An 18,698-nucleotide genomic window follows, 5' to 3' on the forward strand; every position below is an offset into this window, starting at 1 on the left:
GGCACCCCACAGATCCCACACCCCAATTCCCGGCAGCTCCAAGGGGTCGTGGGGGAAGGAGGAGCTGCGGGAGCCGCCTGCATCGCCCCTGGGCACCGGGAAAAGCCTTGAGGGCGCTTGTAGCCGCTCCTAGGGCAGGATCCAGCCCTTCTCCCGCACATCTCGGTGTCTCTCACACGTGTCTCTCTCTGCCTGAGCAGCCTCTTCTCCGCCCTGAGGGCCACCAGGGCACCCCACAGATCCCACACCCAATTCCCGGCAGCTCCAAGGGGTCGTGGGGGAAGGAGGAGCTGCCAGTGCCACCCGCACCGGCGGGGCTGCATCGCCCCCGGGCACCGGGGAAAGCCTCAAGGGCGCTTGGAGCCGTTCCTAGGGCAGATCCAGCCCTTCTCCCGCACAATTCCCGCATCTCCCAACTCTCTGAGGCTTTGCGTTCCCCCACAAATTCCGGCGCCCTCTCCATGCCCCAAGGGCGCTCCCGGGGCCATGGGGGATGATTCGCTCCGGGTCTCCGGGGTTACCTGAGCGCAGCGCCCTGCTCTGCTCTGCTCTGCTCTGCTCTGCTCTGCTCTGTCCCGCGGCTCTTCCTTCCCTCCTGCTCCAGCAGCCGCCTTCCCTTTCCAGGTGCAAACTAGCCCGGACAGGCAGCACCCATTTTTATACGCTCGCCCATGTGATCCAAACAAATGCCCTAGGGATGAGTTTTTGCACTGACACAACTCAAGGGGCTGGGACTAAAAACCTGTTGGACCACAATCCCAGCTCAACGGACAGGAATTTTCCACTCGGAGCCGTTCAGGCCGGCTCTGGGTGCGCCGGGGCCTGCGTCTCCCTGCTACCCCCCCAGAAAAAATCCCATTTTTTCCCCCTGCAGTTCCCAAGTCTTTCAGACTCGTTCCTAATTGTTTCCTCTACTACAGCTGGAGAAAACGAACCATGGGATGGTTCCACGGAGGAAGGGATGGATGGGAAATGTGAAGGAATATGTTTGAGGCACTGATTGCATCTAAATTCTGCAAAGCTTTTAATTTTCCCATGATCTGTGGGAAAAAACAAACAAACAAACAAACAAACAAACCCCCACAGCAGCAGATGGCAGCTAGGGTGAGAAATGGGGAGAATCCTTTGCTCCTGGAAAAGGACACTGGCCTGGGAATAGCACTCCTGCACAGGTTGGAAGGGGATTTTGGAGCTGCCCAGCCTGAGCCCCCTGCTCTGAGATGTTCCTCAGGGATGCAGGGAAGGAATCGGGTCCCAGGTGAGTCCGAGTGACCAGAAATGGCCGGGATGGGAACTGGGAAAGAGAGGGTGAGCTCTGAACGGGTGAGTCAATGGGAACCGAGGCAGCAGCGGGGAAATGGCCACGGGCCACGGAAAGGAGGCACGAGCGTGACTCAGTGGGACCCAGCGGTGACTCCGTGGGAAAGGAGGGAGCCCATGGGATAATGGGGCAGCACCGAATGGGATAATGGGGCAGGAGGGGCCCCTCGAACGCGATCCTCTCGCTGGAGAGCGCTGGCACGGGAGCCAGGGCTGGAGCTGATCCCGATGGGTTTGATAAGAGCAGGAACGTGCAGCTCGGCACACACGGGGCCAGCGCTTGCCTCACCTCCACCCTGAGGTGCCGGGGTGTTCTGGCCTCGCTGCAGGCACAGCTTTGCTCCGGCTCGGCTTGGGGAGGGAACTCGGGGGGATTTTTCCGCCTAATTTGGTGGCAGGCACTAAAAGGCCACGTTTTGCAGGGTCACAGAGCGAGGGAAGCGTTCCCAGCCCGGAGCAAGGGCGGGTTTGCAGCCCCGTCTCGGAGCATCTGCAAATGGCCCCAGTCTCGCCCAAATTGCTCCCAAATGGTCGCCCTGGGGGGATCCCAGCCCTGGGGCTCTGCCAGAGCCGGCTGGGCACAGGCTCAGCCCTGGCACTGGGGATACTGGTGCTGGAAGGAGGGGTGGGTGGAAAAGGGAGGCCTGGCTGGCTGTGCTGGGGAGCCCAGGCTGTTTTCTGTCGCTTGGCAGCTCAGGGGTTTTGGGGGTGTAGAGGCAGCGACTCTGTGACCCTGCTGGTGTGGGGAACTGTAAATAGGGGAGATTTTGGGGTCCCCTTCAGAGCCAGGGGGCCAAGGGGCTGCGATAAAACATTTGGGCAGGGGAGAAGCGGGAAAATGTTCTGGAAAAGATGCTCACGCTGAAGGATATGGGAAGTGCCCTCACCCCCTTCCAGCCCCCAAACTGGTTTTGGGGCATCATGAGGGGGCTCAGGGCTTCCCAGGAAAGCACCACTGCCGGGACTCAGCTGTGAGCTCGTTAAAGCTCCACCAGCCCCTGCTGCAAACCAGTTAAACCCATTTAGGGAAGGGTTAAGCCAGTTCAGAGTGATTTGGGAGCCCATTGATGCAAAGGTTAATCTGGTATAAGTGCATCAACAGCGGGGATTTGAACCAATTTAACTGTTCCAGCTCCAGGTTTTCCCTGCAGGATTTGGGGAAGCGCCCAGCCTGTGCTGCCCTTCCTGCAGAGAGCCTTGGGAAGAGGGAGAAAACGAACCAGGGACGGAAGGGAAGAGCCTGCTGGAGGCTGAGCGTGGAACGCTGCGGTTCGTAGCCCAGCCCTGCCCAGCCGGGGCTCCAGCGGTGCCCAGCTGGCACAGGGGAGCAGCAGGGTGGGCACCGCGACCCTCCCAGGCCAGCCCAGCTCGTGGGACCGGGCTGAGCCCGAGCTGAGTCAGAGCAGAGGATGCTCCTTCCTCATCCCGGCTCCTCATTATCCCGCTGCCCCAGGGCTTTCCCACGAGCCTCATCCCATCCAGCCGGGCCCTGGCACCTGCGGGAGGTGTTTGTTTATTTTTTGCTGTCATCGCTGAAGGGCTGTAATCACAATTAGAGCGTCCACGAGGCACGGGGCAGAGATTCATCTCCTTTCCAAGGCCGCCGTGCTCAGGAGAGTGGGAGGGAAAGAGGGAAAAGGTGGAAACGCTTCTCTGCCGATCCCTGGGGAGAGCGGCGGGGTTGGCAGAGGTCACACCGGAGGGTTTCTCAATGCTTTCCCTCCGAGCTGCTGTCGCGTGTCGGTGTTGCAGCAATTCCCGGAGGCTTTTGCCGGCTGCAGGAGCCGGGAGTGGGGAGTGCTTAATGCAGGGATGTTCCTTAATGCAGGAATTCGGGAAGTTCCAGAGGGGCTCAGCGAGTGGGAACCGAGGGATGGGACCGGGATTGGGGCGGGCTGGGCCGGGCCGGGCTCGGGGATGAGAATCGGGAGCTGCCAGGCTGCGGAGCTGCTGCCGGAGGAGAAGCGGCTCCCGCACCGCTCTGCGCTGCCTTGTGACTGCGAAATGAATGTGCTTAATATAGGCCAAGTGAAAACATTCTGCCCAAAATAGAAGCCCTTCCCCAGAAAGCGCCGCAGCTCCGGCAGGAGCAGTCACAAGGTACCTGCCGAGGCGCAGGGGCTGTGCCAGGTGTGCCGCGCTGCACATCCCCTCCCGCTGTCCCCAAGGTCACCTCCCCCGGCTGCAGCTCCCCCCGGCCCTCCCCCGACTGCCAGAGGAGTTCAGGGATGGGGATTTGGGCTGGGACTGGGGTGGGCTGCGGGGGTGATGGGGTGGAGGCCGCATCCCCGAATTCTGTGATCCCACGGTGCTGCAGGGGATGGGATTGGATGAGATGGGATTGGGATCATTCCTGCTCCTGATGGACCCGAGGTTTGGGATGGGAAGGGGGCAGCTCTGGGGGCTGCAGCCGGGCTCGGGGGGCTCCCAGAGGAGTTCAGGGATGGGGATTTGGGCTGGGATTGGGGTGGGGTGCGGGGGTGATGGGGTGGGGGCCGCATCCCCGAATCCTGTGATCCCAGGGTGCTGCAGGGGATGGGATGGGATGAGATGGGATTGGGATCATTCCTGCTCCTGCTGGACCTGAGGTTTGGGATGGGAAGGGGGCAGCTCTGGGGGCTGCAGCCGGGCTCGGGGGGCTCCCAGAGGAGTTCAGGGATGGGGTTTGGGGTTGGGACTGGGGTGGGGTGCGGGGGTGATGGGGTGGGGGCCGCATCCCCGAATCCTGTGATCCCAGGGGTGGTGCAGGGGATGGGATTGGGATCATTCCTGCTCCTGCTGGACCCGAGGTTTGGGATGGGAAGGGGGCGGCTCTGGGGGCTGCAGCCGGGCTCGGGGGGCTCGCTCAGCTCTGTGCTGTTCCCCAGAAATATCAGACATTCCCCTTCTGCTGCTGGAATACCCGGCTGTGTCAGAGGAGGGAGGGCGATGCCAGGGAAGGGTTTGGGGGTCACAGCAGCCCCAGGGCTGCTCTGCTGCTGGGTTTGTGCTGCACTGGCAGCTCCTCCTGTTGGGATCCGTGCAGCAGCCGAGCTGCTGCCAGCTCCAAAGGCAAAAAGCATCCTGGATCCCTTCCCTGATCCCACTGAGATTCCTGTGGGATCTCTGGGGGCTCTGGGCTGTCCCCTGCGGTCACTCCTGACCTTCCTGGTGACAAGGTTTAATCCAGCTCGACCAGGCACAGCTGCCAGCCAGGAAAATGGGCCAGGAGGGGCTGAGAGTTCAGCGCTGGAGCTTTGGCAGGTATCAAGGGAAAAGCCAGAAATCCTCCCCTCTTAATCTCAGGCTGCGCCAGGGATCTGCATTCGGTGTCTAAAGCTCTGCTGTTCCAGCCTGCGGCTCACAGGAGGGGTTTGGGTGGATAAATTCAACCCCCTCACTCCAGATTTTGCCCCAGCATCTTCTGAATGCTGGAAAAACCCAAAATTCCCTTTAACACGTGGCTCAGCCGTTTTATGCTGTGGGGTCTTTAACCCCTGCCCCTAAAGTGGCTCTGGACAAACCCAGGGGAACTCCCAGCCCCATAAATCTGTCACATCCCTGAAATCCACTTAAAAATTCCCCAAGGAGCAGAGCCAGCCCCGCAAATGGCTTCAGATGCAAATTTATGGCAGCTGAAAATGCCACATGGAGCAAATTTATGGCGTGGCCTGGGCCAAGTGGGGTTTTTGATTCACAAAGCTCTTGCCCAGGGGCTTGGCCAGGACAAGGTGAAGGCGACCTTGGGGTGGTTGGCTTGGAGCAGGGACCGAGTTCTTGGCCAGAGAAGGAGGGAAATGTGAGGACAACCCATGGAGAAGGGAGATAAGAGGCACAGGGAGCCAGGGCACAGCTGGAGCTGCTGAGTGAGGAGAGAGGATGTGGGTTTTGTTTCCTTTTCTGATTGCTGGGCTTCCTGCAAGGCCCAAATTGAGGGAATTCCCCAGGCCACGAGGCTCTTGGCTTGGTGCTGCTTTGCTGCTTGGTATCAGCAGTGTAAATACATTTTTTTAGTGATTTTTCAGCCTGTAGGTGTTGTTTTTTTGGAGTTTTGCTCAGTGGACTCTGGGGCATGGAGGTGCCACCTGGAAAAAATCAGATTTCTTGGCTTGGTGCTGCTTTGCTGCTTGGTATCAGCAGTGTAAATACATTTTTTAGTGATTTTTCAGCCTGTAGGTGTTGGTTTTTTTGAGTTGCTCAGGTGATTTGCTCAGTGGACTCTGGGGCATGGAGGTGCCACCTGGAAAAATTCAGATTTCTTCCCAAATGAGAAGAAAGTGCTGGATTATTGAAGGAAGATCTGATGCTTGTGGGTCGTGTTGGTAGCCCAAGGAGCATTTTTATTGCTCAGAAATAATTTTGCTTGTGAACAGCAAAATAAATCCTTGTTTTCCAGAGCTTTGGCTCGCTGGTGAGGAAGGATTTGAGGTTTTAATGGCTTCAGTGGTGACTTAAAAATTTTGTCCAGCCTGAAACTGGGAGCAAAGAAACCCCCACGGGACTGGGGACACCAGAGCACAGTGGTGTCACCTCCCTGTCCCTACAGGCCATTCACGCCCAGGGACAGCTGAGACATCAACAAAACGGGATGGGAGTGAGCTGAAAATTCCAAGAAAATGACAAAATGGCTTTTTTATGGAGCAGGGAGAGCAGAAACACCGGGGTGGGCGCTGGTTTATCTGGGTTTCCTATCAACAGGAAGCCAGCCCCGGCTGGAGGGGGGGAAGTTCCAAACAATGCTTTCTTGGGAAGAGAAAACAAGATTTCAATGAACTTCTAAGTGAAACTCTGCTCGGGAAGTGACGGTTCTGCATTAAATAAACAAAGAGCTGGAGGCTTTGCACGTGTGGGGGAGCTCTGAGAGCTCCTCACTCTCAGCTGATGGTCATGGGGAACCTCGACAATTTTCTATTTTTGCCTCAGCTGGATCTTAAAGCTCCTCTGAGGAATATTGTGGCCCCTTGGCAGCGATGGGAGAGCGCCCATGTGGGATGTGCTGGGGGTTTTTGCCTCCTCTGCCCCTTCCTTTCCCTCTCCAAGCCCCATTTGTGGCCCTGTGGCTCAGCCCAGGTGGAACTTGGCTCCCAGCTGGGCTGATTTGGCTTTCACGGGTGCTTTGTTGCTGTTAAAACAAGCCCCAGACTTCTCCCTCCCTTCCCTGCCTTCAGGTGGTTGCCTTTTATTAAGAGCTTTTTAATCTTTGATATTAACAGGAAAATAATTTCCTCGGCTCCCTCTCTGTTTTGCCAGCTCTGAGAGGCTTTTGAGCAGCTTTTGGAGCTGTTTGCTGGGGATGCAAATGCAAAATATATTTATTTTTGTATCTGTATTTAGATATCTGCTCCCAAATGAATTGATGTTGGGACTGCAGTAATTTTATTCCGTTGATTCCTTCATTTGATTAATTAAATTAATCTTGTGCTGATTACTTTGAAAGCTCTATTTTATTTATTATTTATCATTTATCATTTATTATTTATTATTTATTATTTATTATTTTTTATTTTTTATTTTTTATTTTTTATTTTAATTTAATTTTTATTTATTTATTATTATTATATAATTTTGTTTGGTTTGGGTTTTTAAATTTTTTTTTTTTCCAGAATATTGGGAAATATCCCTCATGAAAGCTGGGAGAACTGAGTGGTTTTAAACAGGTTTTCAATGGTGTTTTTTACCCAAATTTTGAAGCACAAGGCAGCATTCTCTTTGTTTCTCATCCCAGCCTGGAATGAGGGGGGAATTCCTGGACTTCCCTGGGCTCTGAACATCACACCCAGCACAGTGCCAGAGGCTTCTCAGCTGGAAAAACCAGATTCCTGCAGTCCCACAGGGTTTAGTCAGGACAGGGAACCTGGGAACACCCTGGGGTGGCCAGGACAGGAGCTGAGCTTGGGTCTCATGCCCTGGAAAGGCTGACCTGGAACAGAGACTGGGCAGAGCTAAAGAATAAAGCAGGGATTTATTAAAAGGATCTCCTGCATGGGTCCACCTTGGGCAGCACAAGAGCCCAGCCAGGGCTGCACCCAAAATGAACCAAAATGGCCCCAAAACGAACCCAAAGTGAACCAAAGTGGTCCCAAAATGAACCCAAAGTGAAATAAAGTGGTCCCAAAATGAACCCAAAGTGCACCAAAATGGTCCCAAAATGAACCCAGGATGAACCAAAATGGTCACAAAATGAACCCAGGATGAACCAAAATGGTCCCAAAATGAACCCAAGATGAACCAAAATGGTCCCAAAATGAACCCAAAGTGAACCAAACTGGTCCCAAAATGAACCCAAGATGAATGAAAATGGTCCCAAAATGAACTCAAAGTGAACCAAATTGGTCCCAAAATGAACCCAGGATGAACCAAAATGGTCCTAAAACGAACCCAGGATGAACCAAAATGTTCCCAAAATGAACCCAGGATGAACCAAAATGGTCCCAAAATGAACCCAAAGTGAACCAAAATGGTCACAAAATGAACCCAAAGTGAACCAAAATGGTCCCAAAATGAACCCAAAGTGAACGAAAATGGTCCCAAAATGAACCCAAGATGAACCAAAATGGCCCCAAAATGAACCCAAGATGAACCAAAATGTTCCCAAAATGAACCCAGGATGAACCAAAATGGTCCCAAAATGAACCCAAGATGAACCAAAATGGCCCCAAAATGAACCCAGGATGAACCAAAATGGTCACAAAATGAACCCAAAGTGCACCAAAATGGTCCCAAAATGAACCCAGGATGAACCAAAATGGTCCCAAAATGAACCCAAAGTGAATGAAAATGGTCACAAAATGAATCCAGGATGAACCAAAATGGTCACAAAATGAACCCAAAGTGAACCAAAATGGTCACAAAATGAACCCAAAGTGAACCAAAATGGTCCCAAAATGAACCCAAAGTGAACCAAAATGGTCACAAAATGAATCCAGGATGAACCAAAATGGTCCCAAAATGAACCCAGGATGAACCAAAATGGTCCCAAAATGAACCCAGGATGAACCAAAATGGTCCCAAAATGAACCCAAAGTGAACCAAAATGGTCACAAAATGAATCCAGGATGAACCAAAATGGTCCCAAAACGAAACCAAGATGAACCAAAATGGTCACAAAATGAACCCAAAGTGCACCAAAATGGTCCCAAAATGAACCCAGGATGAACCAAAATGAACCCAAGATGAACCAAAATGGTCCCAAAATGAACCCAAAGTGAATGAAAATGGTCACAAAATGAACTCAGGATGAACCAAAATGGTCCCAAAATGAACCCAAAGTGAACCAAAATGGTCCCAAAACGAACCCAGGATGAACCAAAATGGTCCCAAAATGAACCCAGGATGAACCAAAATGGTCCCAAAATGAACCCAAAGTGAACCAAAATGGTCCCAAAATGAACCCAGGATGAACTAAAATGGTCACAAAATGAACCCAGGATGAACCAAAATGGTCCCAAAATGAAACCAAAGTGAACCAAAATGGTCCCAAAATGAACCCAGGATGAACCAAAATGGCCACGAAATGAACCCAAAGTGAACCAAAATGGTCCCAAAATGAACCCAAAGTGAACCAAAATGGTCCCAAAATGCACAACAGGCCATGGGTCTCTCACTTTTATAAGTTTTGGTCCATCAGCACATTGGAGTCCGTGGTCCAATTCCAGGTTTGTGTTACCAAGTCCCACCCTGGTTTTGTCTCTTCAGCCCACCTTGTTTGTGTTCCTGTGTTGGTTGTCCTTGGTCCCCAGCTGGAGCAGGAATTGTTTTGTCTCCATGCTCTGTGCCCAGAGCTCAGCATCCCCAAAATGAAACCCAGACCCACCCACTCAAGCAGCACAGAAACTGAAAAACACAAAATCTCAGACCTGAGGTATCATTTCCCCCACCCCAGGAGCCGTTTTGACTCCAAAGCTGCCTTTTCCTACAGCAGGATCCTCTCCAGAGGGGAAAACGCTGCCTGCAGCCTCTCCCAGGGATTTTCCTGCTTCTCCCAGGCACAGGCAGGAGGAGGAGGAGGATGGAGGAGGAGGATGCTGGTGGCAATCACCCATCCCTGGGGTCACATTTCCAGAAATGTGGCAGGGACAGCAAAGCCAGCAGCTCTGGAGTCACCCTGGCCTGGGTTTGGAGACCACAGGGGTTTAAAAATTAAATATTCCAGTGGTTTCCTGCCCCTCGGGAGCATCACACAGCAGAGGATGTCTGGCCCTGGCATTTTTCCATGGATTTTTCATCCTGGTAGAAGCTGTACAAGTTTCCTGCTGCCCTTTAAACTCTCTCCTGAGTGGAGAGAATACAATCTTTGTTTAAAAAAACTTTTTTTTTAATTTTTTTTTTTTTTATTAGGGAGGAAGCCATGGTTCATCTTACATAGGAAGATGAAAAATTGTAAGATTTTACATTTTTAAAAATGTTCCCATGAGTTTTGCTTCCTGAGCATCCCTGGGAGATCCCTCTGCACCTTTTCCATTGGCAAAACCTTTTGGGCTGATTTTGGCTCTGCAAAGGGTTTTTCTCAGCCTCTGGAGACTGAAAGAGGCTTCACATGAGACTAAAAATAGAATAAAAGTTTTTAAAGTGTCTCTCTCATCTGGGCTTGGGGGGAAAAAAAAAATCCCTGTTCTGAGTTCATCCCATTTTGGGTTCTTGGTGTTGTTTGGGGACCTCTGCAGAGGGTTAACCACAAAAAAAAAAACAACAAACAAAACACTGCAAAGGGTCTGGAGAGGATCCTGAGAGAGACCTGGGGCCATGGAGCTGCTCCAGGGCTGGAGCCCCTCTGGATCCTGGGAGAGCTGGGGGTGTTCAGAGGGGAAGGGAAGGATCCAGGGAGAGCTTCCAGCACATTCCAGGGCCTGAAGGGGCTCCAGGAGAGCTGGAGAGGGACTGGGGACAAGGATGGAGGGACAGGACCCAGGGAATGGCTCCAAACTGGGAAAGAGGAGATTTGGGTGGGATATTGGGAAGGAATGAGGGTGGGATGGAATTCCCAGGGAGCTGAGGCTGCCCCTGGATCCCTGAAGTGCCCAAGGTGAGTTTGGAGCACCCTGGGGCAGTGGGAGGTGTCCCTGCCACGACAGGGGTGGCTCTGGATGGGATTTGAATCCCTTCCAACCCAAACCATTCCATGATTTTCTGACACCTGGGAGCTGAGTTTGCACAGACAGGACATGGGAACTCTTCACCCACCCACCAGGTGAGCAGTTTCTCACCTGGAAAAGGAACCAAAAATGCTGGAATTCTGCCAGGGAAGCCAGGGAATGGCTTCCACTGCCAGAGGGCAGGGATGGATGGGATTTGGGGATGGAATTCCCAGGGAGCCGTGGCTGCCCCTGGATCCCTGAAGGGTCCAAGGTGAGTTTGGAGCACCCTGGGGCAGTGGGAGGTGTCCCTGCTCTGGGATTTCCATCCCAAACCATTCCATGTTTTGCCAGGAGTTCCTTGCCCACATCTCCACTTCTCCCGGTGCCCTGCCCTGCCCCTTGCTCAGCTTCCATCCACATCCCCAATTCTCCAAGGAAATTCTGCCTTCCTCACCATTCCTCACCACATTTCTGGGCATTTTCTGCTGATCACCAGCTTTGCCCGGTACTGGACACCCCGAATTTCCAACCCCCCCCATCCATGTGAGGATGCAAACCCCAAACCTGACTCAGCCCTGCATTCCTGGGAAAAGCCTGACTCACGTGAGCCCATTTGCCGGCTCAGGGCTTTAATTACGGGCTGTGCCCATCTCGGCAGCGTGGGAACGGGACCCATTAAGCCCCTAAAAGCTCCCGATCATTCCCAATCCATTAATGTTCCTAATTAGTTAAACCCGGCCGCCTCTCTCCCCTCGCCGGGCTCGCTCGTGTTCTCCGAGCGTGCAGCCACAGCTCCATTATGTAACGATCCCCTCGCTGCTGGAATCCCAACTCACACCGGGCTCTTCCCCACTATTATTTTATTTCATTTACTCGCATGTGCCTCTTCCCCGGAGCCCATCAGGCAATGGGCGAGCCGGGCAGAGCCGAGTGGGGCTCGCAGCGCTCCTGACCAGCCCGAGGAGCTGCGGGGGCGGTTGGGGGGCAGCGCCCGGGGGTTGGGGCAGCGCCCGGGGCCGTTCGGGGCCGTTGGGGCGGTTGCCGGGGGTTAAAAGCCGTTGGCAGAGCCGGAGCAGCTGCCTGCCCCTTCCCTGGGCTTTGACTTTCGTTCCCGGTCCCTGTGTCCCTTCCTGCCAAGGAAACCATCTCCACGGCAACCTCAAACCTCCGGGCTGTGCCTCGGAGCTGCTCTGCCGTCCCCAGGACCCCGGTAAGTGGCTCTCTGGTGGCCCGGGGCTGCGAGGTTTGGCTGCTGGGCTCGGCAGGGGGGTGCGGGACCCGACCCCCGTGTCCCCTTGTCCCCGTGTCCCCTTCGAGGTTTAAAAAGGGGTGGCCAGAAGGTGGGAAAAGCGCTGGAGGGGATGGCTGGGTGAGCCTTGGCTTGGGGACATGTCCTGCTGTCCTGGCTGGGTTTGTGTCCTCGGACGGACCGCAGCCAGCCCTGATCCCGATTTTCCGTGGGGTTTGGGAGAGCAGCAGGTGGGGATGGGGATTCTGTCCCCTCTTGTGTCCCCGGGATGGCTGCGGTGTCACCACGTGGGGACATTCCCGGGGCCACGTGGAGGGGAACAAGCGCCAGCCCTGTGGGAAAGGCTCCTCCGAGCTGGGCTGGGCTCGGGATTGCCTGGAAAAATCAATTTCTCCTGGAAAAGAAGAGCAGGAAAAGGAGTTCTGGAATAAATGGGATTCAAGTTGTGGAGCTGCAGGAGGAAATGATGGACAAGTGTCGGATTAGGTTCTTTTTTGACTCCGAGATGGGGTAACTGAGAGGTTTGCATCTGTTTGTGTGAAAAATGCCAATCACTTGTTTTTAGAATTTTAAAAGTTTCATAGTAATAAAATGGTTATAAAAATAGCAATATAATTAGAGTAATAAAAATTTGGACAATTTGGATTGGGACAATACAAGACAATAAAAGCAAAGAGTTACAGACAGTCCGGGTACCTCTTTCTGGGCAAAAGAAACCCGAAAAAGGCCCCACGTTAACAGAGGATTAACCCTTTAAAACAACAGCCTGTTGCATATTCATCCATGATGCATAAATTCCATTCAAACAAAGGATTCCGTCTGGGCAGTGTCAGCTTCTTCCTCTGAATCCTGGTGGCTCTTCAGGGCTGAGCAAGGTGGGAAGAAGTTCATTTCTTCTGATAATGGAGCAATGAATTCTCTTTCTCTGAAAGATTCAGGTGTCCTGTGCCTGCTATTTGGTGCAGGTACCTCATTCCTCTCTTTAAAAAAATACCCCACATACATCGTTTCTGTTTTAACTACAAAAGTTCTATTTTAACTACAAAACCACATTTACCATCCTATTAAAATGTTAATACAGCACTACTAATCAATACAACATAATACATATAGTAAATATCTGCTTAGGGCCATATAATATGCACTTTTCACAGCTTGCAAGCCTTGAGATAAGAAACTTAGAAATACCATAGAATAGGACAGACTTTGTTGAGAAATATAACTAGAAATAAGTTTCAAGGATGGCCTCACAAATAAAACTAAATACTTTAGAGAAATAGAACTGTGAAAGATGCATTATAGTAAAAGCCACGAGGAGTAATTCTAGATAATGAACTTGAAAGCATTTACAGTATGGCATGGCAAAAGCTGATAGGCCAAAAAATGTATTGTAATATATGTATTGTATATATGTATCTTGCATATCTATGCATATCTATCTGTTATAATATATATAACATATATAATATATATGTTGTATATTATATATTATACATATTGTATAAATATAATATACAATATAGTATATTATATATTATATTTTCATTATTTTATTATTATATTATTAAATATATTATATTATATAATATTATGTATTTCTATATTATTATATATTACAATTATTGTAATAATAATATAATTTTATTATTTTATATATATTGCATATTTTTATATTTATATATAGTATGTTTTAATTTTAATTAAAAATAGTTGGCTTATGATTGTAATGGTGTGAGTTATAACAATTGAATATATATAATATATAAAAATTAATATATATCATAGATATACAATATGTATGAGTATGTAATATAAATATATAAATAAAATGTATGTAGAAATTGAATTATATCTGTATTGCCTCACCCTTCACATGACACTACAAACAGAATAAAAGGTTTTGAAGTGTCTCTCAGTTACCCCATCTCTAAATCAAAGCAGGACCTGATCCTACAGACCAGGGCTGGGCTGGGGCTGGTTTGGGCTGGGGGTGCTGGCTCCCCTGGGGCTGACCCTGCTGTCCCCATGTCCCCAGGGCAGGATGAAGCTGCTGGGGGCCGTGCTGGTGGCGCTGTCCCTGCTCCTGCCGGGCGCCTGGGCCAGCGAGGCCTCCCGGACCTGCATCTTCCAGACCCTCAGCGAGTCCGACCACGAGTTCTGCAGGTGAGCCACGCTCCGGGGCCTCTGTCACTGCCATTCCCTTTGTGTCACCTCCTACCCAGCCTGGCCTGGCCTCTGTCTCCAGCCTGGCCATTCCCTTTGTGTCACCTCCTACCCGGCCTGGCCTGGCCTGGCCTCTGTCACTGCCCAACCTGACCATTCCCTTTGTGTCACCTCCTACCCAGCCTGGCCTGGCCTGGCCTGGCCTCTGTCACTGCCATTCCCTTTGTGTCACCTCCTACCCGGCCTGGCCTCTGTCCCCAGCCTGGCCATTCCCTTTGTGTCACCTCCTACCCAGCCTGGCCTGGCCTCTGTCACTGCCCAACCTGACCATTCCCTTTGTGTCACCTCCTGCCTGGCCTCTGTCTCCTGCCTGTCCCTGGCCTGGCCTGGCCTCTGTCACTGCCCAACCCGGCCATTCCCTCTGTGTCACCTCCGGCCTGGCCTGGCCTCTGTCACTGCCATTCCCTTTGTGTCACCTCCTACCCGGCCTGGCCTGGCCTCTGTCACTGCCCAACCCGGCCATTCCCTTTGTGTCACCTCCTTCCTGGCCTGGCCTCCGTCCCCAGCCTGGCCCCGGCCTGGCCTCTGTCCCCTGCCTTTCCACGGCCTGGCCTCTGTCCCCAGCTTGGCCATTCCCTTTGTGTCGCCTCCTATCCGGCCTGGCCTGGCCTCTGTCCCCAGCCTGGCCATTCCCTCTGTGTCACCTCCTGCCTGGCCTCTGTCACTTGCCCAGCCTGGCCATTCCCTCTGTGTCACCTCCTACCCAGCCTGGCCTCTGTCCCCTGCCTGTCCCCAGCCTGGCCTCTGTCCCCAGCTTGGCCATTCCCTTTGTGTCACCTCCTGCCCAGCCCAGCCATTCCCTTTGTGTCACCTCCTGGCACAGTTCATCCCAGTGTCCCCTTGCTGTGAGTTTTGGCTGTTTTCCTCCTTTTCCTCCTTTTCCTCCTTTTCCTCCTTTTCCTCCTTTTCCTCCTTTTCCTCCTTTTCCTCCTTTTCCTCCTTTTCCTCCTTTTCCTCCTTTTCCTCCTTTTCCTCCTTTTCCTCCTTTTCCTCCTTTTCCTCCTTTTCCTCCTTTTCCTCCTTTTCCTCCTTTTCCTCCTTTTCCTCCTTTTCCTCCTTTTCCTCCTTTTCCTCCTTTTCCTCCTTTTCCTCCTTTTCCTCCTTTTCCTCCTTTTCCTCCTTTTCCTCCTTTTCCTCCTTTTCCTCCTTTTCCTCCTTTTCCTCCTTTTCCTCCTTTTCCTCCTTTTCCTCCTTTTCCTCCTTTTCCTCCTTTTCCTCCTTTTCCTCCTTTTCCTCCTTTTCCTCCTTTTCCTCCTTTTCCTCCTTTTCCTCCTTTTCCTCCTTTTCCTCCTTTTCCTCCTTTTCCTCCTTTTCCTCCTTTTCCTCCTTTTCCTCCTTTTCCTCCTTTTCCTCCTTTTCCTCCTTTTCCTCCTTTTCCTCCCTTTCCTCCTTTTCCCTGGGTCTGGCATTCTCTGGGGTTGTTCCCCAGCTGTGCAGAGGCTCTGGAAGTGGCTTTGGCAGCAGCAGGGATGTCAGAAGTTTTCCATGGAAAGCTTCAGAGGAAGGAGGCTGCTTTTGCATGGAATGCTGGAATGCTTTGGGTGGGAAGGGGTCCTAAAACCCATCCAGCTCCAACCCCAACTATCCCAGGCCCTAAAACCCATCCAGCTCCAACTATCCCAGGCCCTAAAACCCATCCAGCTCCAACCCCAACTATCCCAGGCCCTAAAACCCATCCAGCTCCAACCCCAACTATCCCAGACCCTAAAACCCATCCAGCTCCAACTATCCCAGCCCTTAAAACCCATCCAACTCCAGCTCCAACTATCCCAGGCCCTAAAACCCATCCAGCTCCAACTATCCCAGGCCTTAAAACCCATCCAGCTCCAACCCCAACTATGCCAGGCCCTAAAACCCATCCAGCTCCAACCCCAACTATCCCAGGCCTTAAAACCCATCCAGCTCCAACCCCAACTATCCCAGGCCTTAAAACCCATCCAGCTCCAACTATGCCAGGCCCTAAAACCCATCCAGCTCCAACCCCAACTATCCCAGGCCTTAAAACCCATCCAGCTCCAGCTCCAACTATGCCAGGCCCTAAAACCCATCCAGCTCCAACCCCAACTATCCCAGACCCTAAAACCCATCCAGCTCCAACCCCAACTATCCCAGGCCTTAAAACCCATCCAGCTCCAACCCCAACTATCCCAGGCCCTAAAACCCATCCAGCTCCAACCCCAGCTATCCCAGGCCCTAAAACCCATCCAGCTCCAACCCCAACTATCCCAGGCCTTAAAACCCATCCAGCTCCAACCCCAACTATCCCAGGCCTTAAAACCCATCCAGCTCCAACTATGCCAGGCCCTAAAACCCATCCAGCTCCAACCCCAACTATCCCAGGCCTTAAAACCCATCCAGCTCCAACCTCAACTATCCCAGGCCCTAAAACCCATCCAGCTCCAACCCCAACTATCCCAGGCCTTAAAACCCATCCAGCTCCAACCCCAACTATCCCAGGCCCTGAAACCCATCCAGCTCCAACCCCAACTATCCCAGGCCCTAAAACCCATCCAGCTCCAGCTCCAACTATCCCAAGCCTTAAAACCCATCCAGCTCCAGCTCCAACTATCCCAGGCTGATCCAAGCTGGCCTTGGACACTTCCAGGGGTGAGGCAGCCACAGCTCCTCCGGGGATCCCATCCCAGCCCCTCCCCACCCTCCCAGGGAGGAATTCCTTCCCAAAATCTCCTGAAGAACACACCAGGAGCACAGGAGTTCAAATGTTCTTCAGCAGATTTAGGGAAGGAATTTCTAATTATAATCATTTATAATAGTTCATAATAATTCCCGTTCTCCCACCCTTTCACCCTGCTGGCATTCCCAACCCCATCCCAAGCCTGCCCTGGCAGCCATTCCCACCTCCAGGCTCATTTTGCTCCCTGTCCCCTTTTTCCAGGGGGGATTTGGAAATCATCTACCCCGAGGTGGGCGACGTGAGCTGCTCCTACATCCCCAAGTGCCACGGCTACCGCCAGAAGCTCAGCGAGGAGTGGGGCAAGCCCCGCGTCCGCTACCCCTGGGCCAAGAAGGTGAGGCCCCATTCTGCTTTTCCTGGGGTCAGGGGGACTTTAGGAGCTTTTTTCCCACTTTTCTTCATTGATTCAGGTGTTTGGTTGGAGGCTGTGGATAAATGGAATTGCCTTTTTTTGTGATTTTTTTGTAATTTATTTTTAATTTTTTTTCCTACACTGTGGCCATTAAATTACCTTTTCTCACATTCAGACTTTTTTTACTACACTGAAAAAACTTTTATATTTTTATATTTATAGTTCATATTATACTTCATTATTTGTATACTCTATTTTATTTCTATTTCATTTCTATTTGATTTCTATGTATTTTATTTCTATTTTATAATTTTTATATTTCATTATGTTTATCTATTTCATACTTTTATATATTTTTATATTTTTGCATTCCTATTTTTAATTTTATATTTTATATTTTTTCCTTTGGCCATTTACTAAATAATTATCTTTTCGTACATCATACCCATTTTACAGCTATTCCAGCCACGTTGTAGCCATTTAATGAATTCTTTTCACCATATCACCACATTTCAATTTAGAATATTTGCTGCATTGTAACCATTATTTCTCCTATAAATGCAGTAATTTATAATTTCCCCTACATTCACTTTTAAAACAATTAATTAAATTTTAATATACTGTGACCATTTAAGTGGCCAGAGCATAGCAAAGCAATTAAGTTATTTTTTCCTGCTACATGTGGCTACTTCATAATTTAATTTTTTGCTATTTGTGGCCTCCTAATGATTTAATTTTGTGCTCCATCACGGCTATTTTTAAAAAGGAATTAAATGGCCACAATGTAGGAAAAATAGGAATTAAGTGGCCAGAAGTAGAGAAAAATTTAATTAATTTAATATCTATGTTGTGGCTACTGAATATTTATAATTTTTGCTACATTTTGGCCATTTCAATTTAGTTTCCTCTACTTTGACCATTTAATTTTTGGTATATTCTGACCACTGGATTTTTTTTGCAGTCCATTGTGGCAGTTTCATTTTGTTGCCACAACTCAGCCAAAAAAAAAACCAAAAAAAACCAAAACAAACAAAAAAAAAAAAACCCAAAAAATTCAATCTGAAATTTTCCACCGCGGATTTTAATTTTACAAATTTTTTTTAGTCAACTTTTCAAAGCCCTCCTGGCTTCGGGGTGGGATTTGGGATCCACGATGGGATTTGGTATCGCGGGTGGGATTTGGGATTTGACATGGAATTTGGGATCCGCGATGGGATTTGACATGGAATTTGGGATCGGTGATGGGATTTGATGTGGAATTTGGGATCGGCGATGGGATTTTGGATTTGCGATGGGATCGGCGATGGGATTTGGGATTTGGGATGGGATCGGCGTTGGAATTTGGGATTTGGGATCGCGGGTGGGGGGGAATCCCGGTGCTGCTGTTCCCTCTCGCCACCACCAGGTGGCAGCATTGAACTGCCCGAGCTCCAGCGCCGCCCGGACTGGGAGGAACTGGGATGAACTGGGATGAACTGGGAGCGCCGGGATCTGTGCTGAGCGTGCCGCGGGCACTGGGAGGGGACAATAAATGGGGTGACTATGGGGTATTTTAGGGGACACCCCGCGCCGTGCCCTGCTGTGATCCCAAACCCGTCCCACGATGCAGCATCGTCTCGTAGCGTTCCCAAATCCCATCGGAGTCCTCGCTGGCACCCCAAAACCGCCCTATCCCAATAATTTCTGTAATTCCCATGGCCAGCTCCAGCCCTGGGAGCTGCTCAGGGAGAAGTCAGCTCTGCTGGCGTTACCTCGGAGTGTGAACAATCCGTTTTTCCGGCTCTTCCCCCCCAGTCTGGGAAGTCT

General features: G+C 51.0%; 1 protein-coding gene across 1 annotated transcript in view; it reads left to right on the plus strand.

Moving 5' to 3' along the window:
• Positions 1 to 10,988: 10,988 nt before the first annotated feature.
• The window catches only part of PEBP4 (phosphatidylethanolamine binding protein 4), an 84,884-nt gene continuing 77,174 nt past the window's right edge, over positions 10,989 to 18,698 (plus strand). The window contains exons 1-3 of the mRNA XM_054650648.2: positions 10,989 to 11,583; positions 13,658 to 13,785; positions 16,742 to 16,874. Coding sequence (XP_054506623.1) covers positions 13,664 to 13,785; positions 16,742 to 16,874 — 255 coding nt within the window. The 5' untranslated portion in view covers positions 10,989 to 11,583; positions 13,658 to 13,663. The remainder of the gene's footprint in view (positions 11,584 to 13,657; positions 13,786 to 16,741; positions 16,875 to 18,698) is intronic.

Source organism: Agelaius phoeniceus, chromosome 30 (assembly GCF_051311805.1).
Source record: "Agelaius phoeniceus isolate bAgePho1 chromosome 30, bAgePho1.hap1, whole genome shotgun sequence".
Taxonomy (NCBI): Eukaryota; Metazoa; Chordata; class Aves; order Passeriformes; family Icteridae; genus Agelaius; species Agelaius phoeniceus.